At 46.7% G+C, this 17,201-nt stretch overlaps 1 protein-coding gene across 3 annotated transcripts in view; it reads left to right on the forward strand.

The window, feature by feature from the left end:
- Window positions 1-17,201, forward strand: part of LOC147092142 (uncharacterized) — an 84,519-nt gene that overhangs the window by 51,261 nt on the left and 16,057 nt on the right. For 2 of the 3 annotated variants that reach the window (XM_085975851.1, XM_085975852.1), the window contains exons 2-3: window positions 13,010-13,127; window positions 14,398-14,623. In XM_085975851.1, the coding sequence (XP_085831977.1) occupies window positions 13,011-13,127; window positions 14,398-14,623 (343 nt within the window). In that variant the 5' untranslated portion in view covers window position 13,010. The remainder of the gene's footprint in view (window positions 1-13,009; window positions 13,128-14,397; window positions 14,624-17,201) is intronic. The other variant, XM_085975853.1, reaches the window with a different exon arrangement.

The raw sequence follows: 17,201 nt of genomic DNA on the forward strand, positions 1-17,201 counted from the left end.
TCTAATCGAGGGGGTCGGGGGGTTTATATATCGAATAACAGATATCTGGGAGTGAGTTACAGGCTGGAATCTAGTCGAGGGGTTCGTGGTTTTTATATATAGAATAACAGATACCCGGGAGTGAGTTACAGGCGGTAATCTAATCCAGGGGTTCGGGGGGGTTATATATAGAATAACAGATAACCGGGAGTGAGTTACAGGCTGGAATCTAATCGAGGGGTTCAGGGTGTTTATATATAGAATAACAGGTACCCGGGAGCGAGTTACAGGCTGGAATCTAATCGAGGGGTTCCGGGTGTTTATATATAGAATAACAGACACGCGGGAGTGAGTTACAGGCTGGAATCTAATCGAGGGGTTTGGGGGGTTTATATATAGAATAACAGATACCCGGGAGTGAGTTACAGGCTGGAATCTAATCGTGGGGTTCGAGGGTTTGTATATAGAATAACAGGTACCCGGGAGTGAGTTACAGGCTGGAATCTAATCGAGGGGTTCGGGGTGTTCATATATAGAATAACAGATACCCGGGAGTGAGTTACAGGCTGGAATCTAATCAAGGGGTTCGGGGGGTTTATATAGAGAATAAAAGATACCCGGGAGTGAGTTACAGGCTGGAATCTGATCGAGGGGTTCGGGGGGTTTATATATAGAATAACAGATACCCGGGAGTGAGTTACAGGCTGGAATCTGATCGAGGGGTTCGGGGGGTTTATATATATGGAATAACAGATACCTGGGAGTGAGTTACAGGCTGGAATCTAATCGAGGGGTTCAGGGTGTTTATATATAGAATAACAGATACCGGGGGGTAAGTTACAGGCTGGAATCTAATCCAGGGGTTCGGGGGGTTATATATAGAATAACAGATACCCGGGAGTGAGTTACAGGCTGGAATCTAATCGAGAGGTTCAGGGGGTTTATGTATAGAATAACAGATACCCGGGAGTGAGTTACAGGCTGGAATCTAATCAAGGGGTTCAGGGTGTTTATATATAGAATAACAGATACCCGGGAGTGAGTTACAGGTGGAATCTAATCGAGGGGTTCGGGGGTTTATATATAGAATAACAGATACCCGGGAGTGAGTTACAGGCTGGAATCTAATCGAGAGGTTCAGGGGTTTTATATATGGAATAACAGATACCCGGGAGTGAGTTACAGGCTGGAATCTAATCGAGGGGTTCAGGGTGTTTATATATAGAATAACAAATACCCGGGAGTGAGTTACAGGTTGGAATCTAATCGTGGGGTTCTGGGGGTTTATATATAGAATAACAGACACCTGGGAGTGAGTTAGAGATTGGAATCTAATCGATGGGGTTCAGGGGGTTTATATATAGAATAACAGATACCCGGGAGTGAGTTACAGGCTGGAATCTAATCGAGGGGTTCAGGCGGTTTATATATAGAATAACAGATACCCGGGAGTGAGTTACAGGCTGGAATCTAATCGAGGGGTTCGGGGGTTTAAATATAGAATAATAGATACCCGGGAGTGAGTTACAGGCTGGAATCTAATCGAGATTTCAGGGGGTTTATATATAGAATAACAGATACCCGGGAGTGAGTTACAGGTTGGAATCTAATCGAGGGGTTCAGGGGGGTTTATATACAGAATAACAGACACCCGGGAGTTATAGGGTGGAATCTAATTGAGGGGTTCGGGGGGTTTATATATAGAATAACAGATTACCAGGAGTGAGTTACAGGCTGGAATCTAATCAAGGGGTTCGGGGGGTTTATATATAGAATAACAGATACCCGGGAGTGAGTTACAGGCTGGAATCTAATCGAGGGGTTCAGGGTGTTTATATATAGAATAACAGATACCCGGGAGTGAGTTACAGGCTGGAATCTAATTGAGGGGTTCGGGGGGTTTATATTTAGAATAACAGATACCTGGGAGTGAGTTACACGCTGGAATCTAATCGAGGGGTTCGGGGGGTTTATATATAGAATAACAGATACCCGGGAGTGAGTTACAGGCTGGAATCTAATCGAGGGGTTCGGGGGGTTTATATACAGAATAACAGATACCCGGGAGTGAGTTACAGGCTGGAATCTATTCCAGGGGTTCGGGGGGTTTATATATAGAATAACAGATAGCCGGGAGTGAGTTACAGGCTGTAATCTAATCGAGGGGGTCGGGGGGTTTATATATCGAATAACAGATATCTGGGAGTGAGTTACAGGCTGGAATCTAGTCGAGGGGTTCGTGGTTTTTATATATAGAATAACAGATACCCGGGAGTGAGTTACAGGCGGTAATCTAATCCAGGGGTTCGGGGGGGTTATATATAGAATAACAGATAACCGGGAGTGAGTTACAGGCTGGAATCTAATCGAGGGGTTCAGGGTGTTTATATATAGAATAACAGGTACCCGGGAGCGAGTTACAGGCTGGAATCTAATCGAGGGGTTCCGGGTGTTTATATATAGAATAACAGACACGCGGGAGTGAGTTACAGGCTGGAATCTAATCGAGGGGTTTGGGGGGTTTATATATAGAATAACAGATACCCGGGAGTGAGTTACAGGCTGGAATCTAATCGTGGGGTTCGAGGGTTTGTATATAGAATAACAGGTACCCGGGAGTGAGTTACAGGCTGGAATCTAATCGAGGGGTTCGGGGTGTTCATATATAGAATAACAGATACCCGGGAGTGAGTTACAGGCTGGAATCTAATCAAGGGGTTCGGGGGGTTTATATAGAGAATAAAAGATACCCGGGAGTGAGTTACAGGCTGGAATCTGATCGAGGGGTTCGGGGGGTTTATATATAGAATAACAGATACCCGGGAGTGAGTTACAGGCTGGAATCTGATCGAGGGGTTCGGGGGGTTTATATATATGGAATAACAGATACCTGGGAGTGAGTTACAGGCTGGAATCTAATCGAGGGGTTCAGGGTGTTTATATATAGAATAACAGATACCGGGGGGTAAGTTACAGGCTGGAATCTAATCCAGGGGTTCGGGGGGTTATATATAGAATAACAGATACCCGGGAGTGAGTTACAGGCTGGAATCTAATCGAGAGGTTCAGGGGGTTTATGTATAGAATAACAGATACCCGGGAGTGAGTTACAGGCTGGAATCTAATCAAGGGGTTCAGGGTGTTTATATATAGAATAACAGATACCCGGGAGTGAGTTACAGGTGGAATCTAATCGAGGGGTTCGGGGGTTTATATATAGAATAACAGATACCCGGGAGTGAGTTACAGGCTGGAATCTAATCGAGAGGTTCAGGGGTTTTATATATGGAATAACAGATACCCGGGAGTGAGTTACAGGCTGGAATCTAATCGAGGGGTTCAGGGTGTTTATATATAGAATAACAAATACCCGGGAGTGAGTTACAGGTTGGAATCTAATCGTGGGGTTCTGGGGGTTTATATATAGAATAACAGACACCTGGGAGTGAGTTAGAGATTGGAATCTAATCGATGGGGTTCAGGGGGTTTATATATAGAATAACAGATACCCGGGAGTGAGTTACAGGCTGGAATCTAATCGAGGGGTTCAGGCGGTTTATATATAGAATAACAGATACCCGGGAGTGAGTTACAGGCTGGAATCTAATCGAGGGGTTCGGGGGTTTAAATATAGAATAATAGATACCCGGGAGTGAGTTACAGGCTGGAATCTAATCGAGATTTCAGGGGGTTTATATATAGAATAACAGATACCCGGGAGTGAGTTACAGGTTGGAATCTAATCGAGGGGTTCAGGGGGGTTTATATACAGAATAACAGACACCCGGGAGTTATAGGGTGGAATCTAATTGAGGGGTTCGGGGGGTTTATATATAGAATAACAGATTACCAGGAGTGAGTTACAGGCTGGAATCTAATCAAGGGGTTCGGGGGGTTTATATATAGAATAACAGATACCCGGGAGTGAGTTACAGGCTGGAATCTAATCGAGGGGTTCAGGGTGTTTATATATAGAATAACAGATACCCGGGAGTGAGTTACAGGCTGGAATCTAATTGAGGGGTTCGGGGGGTTTATATTTAGAATAACAGATACCTGGGAGTGAGTTACACGCTGGAATCTAATCGAGGGGTTCGGGGGGTTTATATATAGAATAACAGATACCCGGGAGTGAGTTACAGGCTGGAATCTAATCGAGGGGTTCGGGGGGTTTATATACAGAATAACAGATACCCGGGAGTGAGTTACAGGCTGGAATCTATTCCAGGGGTTCGGGGGGTTTATATATAGAATAACAGATAGCCGGGAGTGAGTTACAGGCTGTAATCTAATCGAGGGGGTCGGGGGGTTTATATATCGAATAACAGATATCTGGGAGTGAGTTACAGGCTGGAATCTAGTCGAGGGGTTCGTGGTTTTTATATATAGAATAACAGATACCCGGGAGTGAGTTACAGGCGGTAATCTAATCCAGGGGTTCGGGGGGGTTATATATAGAATAACAGATAACCGGGAGTGAGTTACAGGCTGGAATCTAATCGAGGGGTTCAGGGTGTTTATATATAGAATAACAGGTACCCGGGAGCGAGTTACAGGCTGGAATCTAATCGAGGGGTTCCGGGTGTTTATATATAGAATAACAGATACCCGGGAGTGAGTTACAGGCTGGAATCTAATCGTGGGGTTCGGGGGGTTTATATATAGAATAACAGATACCCGGGAGTGAGTTACAGTCTGGAATCTAATCGAGGGGTTCGGGGGGTTTATATATAGAATAACAGATACCCGGGAATGAGTTACAGGCTTTAATCTAATCGAGGGGTTCGGGGGGTTTATATATAGAATAACAGATACCCGGGAGTGAGTCACAGGCTGGAATCTAATCGAGGGGTTCGGGGGTTTTATATATAGAATAACAGATACCCGGGAGTGAGTTACAGGCTGTAATCTAATCGAGGGGTTCGGGGGGTTTATATATAGAATAACAGATACCCGGGAATGAGTTACAGGCTTTAATCTAATCGAGGGGTTCGGGGGTTTTATATATAGAATAACAGATACCCAGGAATGAGTTACAGGCTTTAATCTAATCGAGGGGTTCGGGGGGTTTATATATAGAATAACAGATACCCGGGAATGAGTTACAGGCTTTAATCTAATCGAGGGGTTCGGGGGTTTTATATATAGAATGACAGATACCCGGGAGTGAGTTACAGGCTGGAATCTAATTGAGGGGTTTGGGGGGTTCATATATAGATATAATAGATACCCAGGAGTGAGTTACAGGCTGGAATCTAATCGAGGGGTTTGGGGAGTTTATATATATAATAACAGATACCCGGGAGTGAGCTACAGGCTGGAATCTAATCGAGGGGTTTGGGGGGTTTATATATAGAATAACAGATACCCGGGAGTGAGTTACAAGCTGGAATCTAATCGAGGGGTTCGGGGTGTTTATATATAGAATAAGAATATCAGAACATAAGAAATAGGAGCAGGAGTCGGCCATTCGGCCCTTCGAGCCTGCACCGCCTTTCAATACGATCATGGCTGAGCTTCTATCTCATCTCCACTTTCATGCACTATCCCGTGATACCCTTCATGTCCAAAAATCTGTCGATCTCTGTCATGAATATACTCAACGACTGAGCCTCCACAGCCCTCTGGGGTAGAGAATTCCAAACATTCACCGCCCTCTGAGTGAAGAAATTTCTCCTCATCTCAGTCCTAAATGGCCGACTCCTTATTCTGAGACTGTTGTAATGATATCAGCAAATAGTGATGGTATTTGCCTGTTTGATTATTTATGCCTTACCAGCATATTTGCCTGATTGATTATTTATGCCTGACCAGCAGAGGGCATGTGAGAGACAAGCAGTTTAGTTTTGGTTTCGTTTTAGATGGATCTCTAAGATGGTGTCTCCTGTAATGCTGTTAACATGCTTGAAGACACTTTAGAAAGCAATATATGGTGTCAGAAGAAGTGATTGAAAGAGATGAAGAGGAAAAATCTGAAGTTAAATCAGCTCTCCACATATTAGCAAGCCAAAAGAGAACATCGTTACTTACCATTGGAGAATAGCTAACGAAGTGAAAAATGGTAGGATTACACCCACCGGCGAAGCTTCAGTTGACAGGTAATGTGGCTGAAAATTGGAGGAGGTTCAAACAACGTTTGGAGTTGTATTTAGCGGCAATCGGAGCTGACGAGAAAAGTGATAAAATGAAAGCGTCAGTGTTCTTACATGTCGTGGGTGATGAAGCGCTGGAGGTGTATAATAACTTCACATTCGCTGCTGATGGAGACAAAATGAAGCTGGATGAAATAATGGAACAGTTTGAGGCCTACTGCATACCTAAACGTAACGTGACGTTTGAGAGGCACAGATTTTTCACATGTGTACAGAAAACGGGAGAGACTATTGATCAGTATGTGACTGAACTGAGAAACCGAAGCAAAACATGTGAATTTGGGGGGACTGACAGACTCGCTGATAAAAGACAGACTGGTGTGTGGTATTCCAAATAATGGTCTAAGGGAAAGACTGCTAAGAGAGCAAGATCTAGACCTGGGAAAAGCCATAGCACTGTGTAGGGCTACAGAGACTGTGAAGTCGCAGGCAAAAAAGCTGTTCAGTGACAGTAGCTGCAACGTGGATACAGTGAGAATGAACGGACAGAAACCGTTTAACAAAAAGAGCGCCAATGTGAAAAAAGAGGCGTGGCCAGCGAACAAAAATGAAAGGGACAATCGAAAGTCATGTAGTCGATGCGGTACACAGCATCCACCAAAAACGTGTCCAGCATATGGTAAAACATGCAATAGTTGCAACAAAAACAACCATTATGCCCGTTGCTGTAAGAACCAAGCGCAACAAAGCAAGGTCCATACAGTAGATGAAAGCGAGATAGAGGAGTTCTATGTAGATGTTGTGTCTGAAAACAAAAAAGAAAAAAGAGACTGGATGTTGACACTAAAAGTGAATGACATACACATTCCATTTAAATTGGATACTGGAGCACAAGTTAATGTGATATCAGAGACTGATTTTAAGAAAATTAGACCCAGACCAAAGATACATGGAATAAAAGTGAAAGTGACAGGATACTCAGGTACTAATATACCAGTGAAAGGAAGATGCATTGTCAAAGTGACACACAAGGACAGAGAGCACACGCTAGCATTAATCGTGGTGCCAAAGCATGTGCAGGCCACACTAGGTTTAAAAGCCTGTGAGAGACTGAACCTGGTAAAGAGAGTCCTCGTTGTGGAAAGCGAAGGAGAGACAGTCTATGATGAACTCATGAAAGAGTACAACGACCTATTTCAGGGTCTAGGCTGCCTTCCAGGAGAACACACGATCAGAGTAGATAAAAGTATGCCAACGGTCATACATCCATGCAGAAAAGTTCCGTTTGCTCTTCAAAAGCAACTGAAGGCAGAGTTGGACAGGATGGAAAGCCTGAACGTGATTCAGAAGATAGATGAGCCAACTGAGTGAGTGAGTTCCCTCGTCGTTGTGGACAAAAAGAATGGAAAGCTCAGAATTTGCCTGGATCCAAGAGATCTAAACAGAGCAATAAAGAGAGAGCACTTCAAGCTTCCTACACGTGAGGGAATCATGTCACAGTTTGCAAATGCAAAGTATTTCAGCAAGTTAGATGCATCATCAGGATTTTGGCAGATGAAACTGGATGAGGCAAGTTCAAGACTGTGCACGTTCAACAGTCCATTTGGCAGATACAGATTCCTAAGGTTACCATTTGGCATTACCTCAGCTCCTGAAGTGTATCACAAAACTATCCATATGATCTATGAGCACCTGGAGGGAGTTGATACATCAGTGGATGACATCATAGTATGGGGAACCACGAGAACTGAGCATGACGAGAGACTGAAAAAAGTGCTGGAAGCAACAAGGAAAACAAACCTGAAGCTGAATAGAGAGAAATGCCAGCTCGGGGTGACAGAACTGACATTCGTGGGAGATATCCTTAGCAGTGAGGGCATCAGACCAGATCCCAGAAAGGTGTCCGCCATTGAGAATATGCCAAAGCCACAATGCAAAAAGGACGTGCAGAGGTTTAATGGAATGATCAACTACATGGGTAAATTCATATCCAACCTCTCAGAAAAGATGGCGCCACTGAGAAGACTAACTGAAAAGAACATAGAATGGGAATGGAATCATGAGCATGAGAAGTCATGGAGCGATCTAAAGAAACTGCTCACAGAGGAACCAGTTCTGAGGTTTTATGACCCAGCGAGACCCATCAAGATATCATCAGATGCATCACAGAGTGGGCTCGGTGCCGTTCTTCTGCAAAAATATGACTACTGGCAATCTATTGCATATGCATCGCGCTCAATGACAGACGCGGAGCGCGATATGCTCAAATAGAAAAGGAGCTGCTCAGCATCACATACGTCTGTGAAAGATTTCACCAGTTTGTGGCAGGACAAGCAATCAGTGTAGAGACTGACCATAAGTCCTTGATTGCATTGTTCCAAAAGCCACTAAATAGCTGTCCGCTTAGAATACAAAGAATGATGATCAGGCTGCAACGCTATACACTGAATGTTGCGTACACACCGGGTAAGCTGATGTATACAGCAGACACGTTGTCCAGAGCTGTTGACCCAAGTGAGCCCGCAAACACCAAAATGGATGAAAAAGTGAACGCCTACGTGGACATGATCACAAGTGCACTGCCCATAGCAGATGCAAAAATGGAGCTCATAAAGACTGAGACAAACAAAGATGAAACGCTGAGACGACTGAGGAAAAGCATCTTGGATGGATGGCCCAACATGAAGCAAGACTGCTCACCTGACATGGCAGAGTACTGGAACTGCATGGCGGAACTATCAGTGGTCGAAGACATCATCTACAAAGGAAGTAAAATAGTTATCCCAAAGAGTCTGAGAAAAGAGATGCTAAAAAGGATCCATGGAGGACATCTGGGAATCGAAAAGTGTAAGAAAAGAGCACGAGAGGTGATGTACTGGCCACGAATCAACCAAGATGTGACAAATGAGGTGTCAAACTGCACAATATGCCTGAAATGTCGAGCAAGCAATCCGGTAGAACCACTGAAGCCACACCCAGCGCCAGACAGACCTTACCAGAAGGTAGGCGCTGACCTATTCGTATGTCAAGAGAAGGACTATCTTGTAGTCACAGACTATTACTCCCTGTATCCAGAGGTTTGTAGACTGTACACCACCACTGCAGATGCTGTGATAACATGTATGAAAGCCATATTCTCCAGACATGGCGTGGCAAGCGAGGTCTTCACAGACAATGGACCCTAGTTTTACAATGCAAGTTTCCGACACTTTGCCAAAGTGTGGGACTTTGTCCACACAACGTCAAGTCCTCACTTTCCACAGTCCAATGGACTAGTGGAAAAATCGGTCCAGACAGTGAAAAGACTGAAGTACAAGGCAAAAGACAGTGGAACTGACTTCTACCAGAGCATGCTTGTATACCGCACAACGCCGCTCGAGTGTGGTATGTCACCAGCCCAACTCCTTATGGGACGTCTGCTAAGGTCAAACCTACCCATCCCGGAGAACCTCCTGAAAACAAAAGAGGGGGAGAAAGTGAGGAAGTTCAAAGAACAACAGAAAGAAAAGCAAAAGTACTACTATGACAGAGGAACACAAAACCTATCTGAACTCCACACTGGTGACCAAGTAAGGTTCAAAGACAAAACAAACATATGGACTCAGAAGGGAACTGTCCTGAGTGAAGTTCAACCAAGATCATACACCATTCAGACAGATGAGGGTGCTGTTCTGCAAAGAAATCGTCGAGATCTTCTCATGGGACCAGCCACAGCAAGTCAAAAGACTGATACTGTTGAACAACCTGATCACACAGCAGGTCAAAAGACTGATACTGTTGAACAACCTGATCACACAGCTGAGAAAACATCATCTGAGGCAACAACTCAGATTCAAGGACAATCAATCAGAAAATCCTCAAGACGCGTGAAGCCTCCTGAGAGACTCATTGAGCAAGTTTAAGGACTCTTGTTATAGAAGGAAGTAATGTTATCTTATTCTCTCTTCAAGTTCTAGGTATTTACATATTTCATGTGAACACACAAAACAAGGTTAAAAAACCTTGATCATGATAATGATAATGTAAGTTCATTAAGTGTTACAGTTAAAATGCAAAGTAATACAAAGAAAAAATGTTGTTAGATAAAAGTAAAATACTTTTGTTTTAAGAAAGGGAGATGTAATGATATCAGCAAATAGTGATGGTATTTGCCTGTTTGATTATTTATGCCTTACCAGCATATTTGCCTGATTGATTATTTATGCCTGACCAGCAGAGGGCATGTGAGAGACAAGCAGCTTAGTTTTGTTTTTGTTTTAGATGGATCTCTAAGATGGTGTCTCCTGTAATGCTGTTAACAGAGTTGAACATACTTTAGATAAAAAGTCATTCTCTTTCATGAATGTGTCATCATTGAACCCACATACAAATCGATACAACTGTGACCCCTGGTTCTAGACTCCCCAGCCAGGGGAAACATCCTCCCTTGCATCTACCCTGTCAAGCCCTGTAAGAATTTTGTATGTTTCAATGAGATCACCTCTCATCCTTCTAAACTCTAGAGAATATAGGCCTAGTCTACTCAATCTCTCCTCATAGGACAATCCCCCCATCCCAGGAACCAGTCTGGCGAACCTTCGTTGCACTCCCTCTATGGCAAGTATATCCTTCCTTAGGTAAGGAGACCAAAACTGTACACAATACTCCAGGTGTGGTCTCACCGGGGCCCTATATAATTACAGTAAGACAACTTTACTCCTGTACTCAAATCCTCTTGTAATGAAGGCCAACATACCATTTGCTTTCCTAATTGCTTGCTCTACCTGCATGTTAACTTTCAGTGATTCGTGTACAAGGACACCCGAATCCCACTGCATACTAACGTTTCCCACCTTTTCAAAAAGATTCCGCCTTTCTATTCCTGCCAAGGTGGACAGTTTCACATTTTCCCACATTGTACTCCATTTGCCACCTTCTTGCCCACTGGGTTAAATGGTCTATATCCCTTATCAGCCTGTTGGCATCTTCCTCACAACTTACTTTCCCACCTCGGAACATAGGAACAGGAGGAGACCAATCAACCCCTCGAACCTGTTCCGTCGTTCAATATCATGGCTGATCTGTGACCTAATTCCGTGTAACAGTCTTTGCCCCATATACCAGTCTTTGCCCATATACACGCCTTTGCCCCATTTACCCGCCTTTGCCCCATATACCAGCCTTTGCCCCATATACCAGCCTTTGCCCCATGTGCCAGTCTTTGCCCATATACCCGCCTTTGCCCCATATACCTGCCTTTGCCCCATATACCAGCCTTTGCCCCATATACCAGCCTTTGCCCCATGTACCCACCTTTGCCCCATATACCAGTCTTTGCCCATATACCCGCCTTTGCCCATATACCCGCCTTTGCCCCATTTACCTGCCTTTGCCCCATATACCAGCCTTTGCCCCATATACCAGCCTTTGCCCCATATACCCGCCTTTGCCCCATATACCCGCCTTTGCCCCATATACCTGCCTTTGCCAATATACATAAGAACATAAGAACATAAGAACATAAGAAGTAGGAGCAGGAGTAGGCCATACGGCCCCTCGGGCCTGCTCCGCCATTCAATAGGATCATGGCTGATCCGAACCTAGACTCACGACCACTTCCCTGCCCTCTCCCTGTAACCACTAATTCCCTTATCTGCTAGGAAACTGTCTATCTCCGTTTTAAATTTATTTAATGTTGCAGCTTCCGCAGCTCTCTGGGTAGCAAATTCCATAGATTTACTACCCTCTGAGTGAAGAAGTTTCTCCTCATCTCAGTTTTGAAAGGGCAGCCCCTTATTCTTAGATTATGCCCCCTAGTTCTAGTCTCACCCATCAGTGGAAACATCCTCACTGCATCCACCCGATCAAGTCCCCTCACAATCTTATATGTTTCGATAAGATCGCCTCTCATTCTTCTGAACTCCAATGAGTAGAGTCCCAACCTACTCAACCTTTCCTCATACGTCAACCCCCTCATCTCCGGAATCAACCGAGTGAACCTTCTCTGAACCGCCTCGAGAGCAAGTATATCTTTTCTTAAATATGGAAACCAAAACTGCACGCAGTATTCCAGGTGTGGCCTCACCAATACCCTGTATAACTGCAGCAAGACCTGCCTTTGCCCCATATACCTGCCTTTGCCCCATATACCCGCCTTTGCCCTGTATACCCGCCTTTGCCTATATACCCGCCTTTGCCCCATATACCTGCCTTTGCCCCATATACCTGCCTTTGCCTATATACCCGCCTTTGCTCCATATACCCACCTCTGCCCCATATACCTGCCTTTGCCCCATATACCCGCCTTTGCCCCATATACCTGCCTTTGCCCCATATACCCGCCTTTGCCCCATATACCTGCCTTTGCCCCATATACCTGCCTTTGCCCCATATACCCGCCTTTGCCCCATATACCTGCCTTTGCCCCATATACCCGCCTTTGCCCCATATACCCACCTTTGCCCCGTATACCTGCCTTTGCCCCATATACCCGCCTTTGCCCCATATACCTGCCTTTGCCCCATATACCCGCCTTTGCCCCATATACCTGCCTTTGCCCCATATACCTGCCTTTGCCCCATATACCCGCCTTTGCCCCATATACCTGCCTTTGCCCCATATACCTGCCTTTGCCCCATATACCCACCTTTGCCCCATATACCTGCCTTTGCCCCATATACCTGCCTTTGCCCCATATACCTGCCTTTGCCCCATATACCCACCTTTGCCCCATATACCCGCCTTTGCCCATATACCCGCCTTTGCCCCATATACCCACCGTTGCCCATATACCCGCCTTTGCCCCATATACCCGCCTTTGCCCCATATACCCGCCTTTGCCCCATATACCAACTTTGCCCCATATACCCACCGTTGCCCATATAACCACATTTGCCCCATAGCAAATTATGTTGGAAGGATCAGATCGATAGTTTCAACGTAATGTAATTATCTTACAGGATGGAGATGGATAGTGAGGCTTCCAAAATCGCTGGAGAAGATTCCGGGATTGCCGCGGCCATGCCTTGCCATGGTTGCCTAGGAGATGAGAAGGGGAGCGAGGTCACCAAGGAAACGGTAAAAAAGTAAAATGGCGGGTCGCCAATGAGGTTGGGGGATGGGAGCCAGAAATGGTCCAGGGAAGAGTCACTGGGTCTGAGAGACACCAGTCCGTGTACAGATATCTCCCTGAGAGAGAGGGGACTGAGAGACACCAGTCAGTGTACAGGTATCTCCCTGAGAGAGAGGGGACTGAGAGACACCAGTCAGTGTACAGATATCTCCCTGAGAGAGAGGGGACTGAGAGACACCAGTCAGTGTACAGATATCTCCCTGAGAGAGAGGGACTGAGAGACACCAGTCCGTGTACAGATATCCCCCTGAGAGAGAGGGGACTGAGAGACACCAGTCAGTGTACAGATATCTCCCTGAGAGAGAGGGACTGAGAGACACCAGTCCGTGTACAGATATCTTCCTGAGAGAGAGAAGGGACTAGAGACACCAGTCCGTGTATAGATATCTCCCTGAGAGAGAGAGGGGTCTGAGAGACACCAGTCAGTGTACAGATATCTCCCTGAGAGAGGGACTGAGAGACACCAGTCAGTGTAGAGATATCTCCCTGAGAGAGAGAGGACTGAGAGACACCAGTCAATGTACAGATATCTCCCTGAGGGAGAGGGGACTGAGAGACACCAGTCAGTGTACAGATATCTCCCTGAGAGATAGGGGACTGAGAGACACCCGTCAGTGCACTGATATATCCCTGAGAGAGAGGGACAGAGAGACGCCAGTCAGTGTACAGATATCTCCCTGAGAGATAGGGGACTAAGAGACACCCGTCAGTGCACTGATATATCCCTGAGAGAGAGGGACTGAGAGACACCAGTCTGTGTACAGATATCTCCCTGAGACAGAGGGGACTGAGAGACACCAGTTAGTGTACAGATACCTCCCTTAGAGAGAGGGGACTCAGGGACACTAGTCCATGTACAGATATCTCCCTGAGGGAGAGGGGACTGAGAGACACCAGTCAGTGTACAGATATCTCCCTGAGACAGAGGGGACTAGAGACACCAGCCCGTGTACAGGTATCTCCCTGAGAGAGAGAGGGGTCTGAGAGACACCAGTCAGTGTACAGATATCTCCCTGAGAGAGAGGGGACTGAGACACCAGTCAGTGTACAGATATCTCTCTGAGGGAGAGGGGACTGAGAGACACCAGTCCGTGTACAGATATCTCCCAGAGAGAAAGAGGACGCAGAGACACCAGTCAGTGTACAGATACCTCCCTGAGGGAAAGGGGACTCAGAGACACCAGTCCGTCTAATTGTTTTTGTATTTTTGAACAGAAGGAATTGTCGAAGGAGTTGAGGGGCGAGGGGACATCACCAGACCTTGATGTGGGGAAGACCGCTGATGAAAAGGGAAGGGCACCCGGTACAGGGAGGTCGGATGAGGAGGACCTCGCGGAGCTCGGAGCAGAGACCCATGAGGGTGCGCCTGCCTCATTGAAAGAGGAAATGAATGATTCCGCGACCGAGTCTGTCGCAGCTTCTCCAGACGCACCTGGGGCAGGTAATGAGCGTGCTTCTAAAACCATCAGGGCTGGATGTGAGCCCAGGTCACCAGAGTCCGGGGGAAAGGTCAGAGTTTAAAAAAAAAAAATTAAATTTGTTTTATGGTATCAAGGCGTCGCTGGGCAAGGCCAGCATTTATTGCCCATCCTTAATTGCCCTCGAGAAGGTGGTGAGCTGCCTTCTTGAACCGCTGCAGTCCGTGTGGTGATGGTGCTCCCGCAGTGCTGTTAGGGAGGGAGTTCCAGGATTTTGACCCAGCGACGATGAAGGATCGGCCGATATATTTCCAAGTCAGGATGGTGTGTGACTTGGAGGGGAACTTGGAGGTGGCGGTGTTCCCATGCGCCTGCTGCCCTTGTCCTTCTAGGTGGAAGAGGTCGCGGGTTTGGGAGGTGCTGCCGAAGAAGCCTTGGCGAGTTGCTGCAGTGCATCTTGTAGATGGTCCACACTGCAGCCACGGTGCGCCGGTGGTGGAGGGAGTGAATGTTTAAGGTGGTGGATGGGGTGCCAATCAAGCGGGCTGCTTTGTCCTGGATGGTGTCGAGCTTCTTGAGTGTTGTTGGAGCTGCACTCATCCAGGCAAGTGGAGAGTATTCCATCACACTCCTGACTTGTGCCTTGTAGATGGTGGAAAGGCTTTGGGGAGTCGGGAGGTGAGACACTCGCCGCAGAATACCCAGCCTCTGACCTGCTCTTGTTGCCACAGTATTTCTGTGGCTGGTCCAGTTCAGTTTCTGGTTAATAATGTCTGACCCCACTGCCCCAACCCCCGATCCTCTGCTCTTGCTGTTCGGTTTTTCTCTGGTCTCACCTCTGATATATTGTTCAACAATTTCAGATAATTATACCTGCCCCCATTTTTCATGCAGTATGATTTTTGCCATTCCCATTTGCAACATTTGATCTTTCCTGCCTCTTACAAAAGTACAGGAGGTTCTTTCTATTCCTTCCTCCCCTCCTAACACCCCCCCCCCCCGCCCCGCAGTCTCTGCATCTGCTTAATATCTGTTACATCTCCAGCTTTTTCCAGTTCTGATGAAGGGTCCCAGACCTGAAACGTTAACTCTGTTTCTCTCTCCACGGATGCTGCCTGACCTGCTGAGTAATTCCAGCATTTTCTGTTGTTATTTCAGATTTCCAGCATCCGCAGTATTTTGCAATTATATTAGTGTTTGGTTCACTGCCACCTCTCTTCTAGGAATGCCTACCTTGAAGAAGTTCTGCTCTTCTCTCCGACGGGAGTTCCGTTTATCTATTCAACCTTGTTCATCTTCATTGCTTTCAGTTTCCCTTCTCGTTTTTGACCAGGTATCTGCCAAGACTCGGTTTCACAGCCACATCTCTTTCCTCAGTAACTGTCTCCGGTTCAGAGTTATTCCACGTGGATTCCAACTAAACTTCCACCCTTCATGTTTTGGATCCGCCCAGGATTACAAATATCTCCTCGATATTCATCGTTCTTCAAACTACTGCTCTCGCCGCATCTTGAGATCCACGCTCAACGCCATGCGCCGCCACATGAACAACCTCGACCTCTCTCTTCAGCAGCACCGACGCACTCTATTTCAATGCTATCCGGGCCCACAGTTCCATTTCATCCTTCGACTCATCCGACGCTTCAACAAAAAACTTTTTTTCTTCCTTTCTGATGTCAAGGATCGCAAGCTTCGTCAACTCGTGGACACCAACGCCCCCCCCCAGAACCTCCTTCCCCGTTACTTTCCTCCGATCCGATCCCTTCTTCCAGTCTCACCCCCTGCCGTGTTTTCACTATCCCCTCTGACCTTCCCCTCTCTGACCCCGAACGATCAGTCCTCCCCCTCACTGACCCCGAACGATCAGTCCTCAGCCAAGGCCTGAGCTTCACCCCCTTACGCCCCCGCCTGAATGAATTTCGAGCTCGGCACGATGCTGAGCTCTTCTTCCGTCGCCTTCGTCTCCGTGCCCACTTCTCTGGCCAGGAGTCTTCCCCCCGCATGGCTGATCCTTTCTCCCGCTTTCTAAATTCTCGTTCTACTTGGACCCCTCCCCCTGGCCTCTTGCCCTCTCTAGATCTTTTCATCGCTAACTGCCGACGTGACATTGGCCGTCTCCATTTCTCTGCTCCCCTCACTCACTCCAACCTAACTCCCTCTGAACTTGCAGCACTCCATTCTCTCCGATCCAACCCTAACATTATCATTAAACCTGCTGATAAAGGTGGTGCTGTTGTTGTTTGGCGAACCGACCTCTACCGTGCGGAAGCTGAATGCCAACTCTCCGACACCTCCTCCTACCTCCGCCTGGACCATGACCCCACTAGCAAACATCAAGCCATTGTTTCCAAGTGTGTCACTGACCTCATCTCCTCTGGAGATCTTCCCTCCATGGCCGCCAACCTCATGGTCCCCCTACCCAGCACAGCCCGCTTCTACCTCCTTCCCAAGATCCACAAACAGGACTGCCCTGGTAGACCCATCGTTTCAGCCTGTTCTTGCCCCACGGAACTTATCTCTTCCTATCTCGACTCTATTTTTTCTCCCCTTGTCCAGTCTCTTCCCACCTACATTCGCGGCTCTTCCGACGCCCTCCGTCAC

The sequence above is a fragment of the Somniosus microcephalus genome, unplaced genomic scaffold (assembly GCF_052327205.1).
Source record: "Somniosus microcephalus isolate GS21.2 unplaced genomic scaffold, FLI_Smic_1.0 unresolved_chr2, whole genome shotgun sequence".
Classification (NCBI taxonomy): Eukaryota; Metazoa; Chordata; class Chondrichthyes; order Squaliformes; family Somniosidae; genus Somniosus; species Somniosus microcephalus.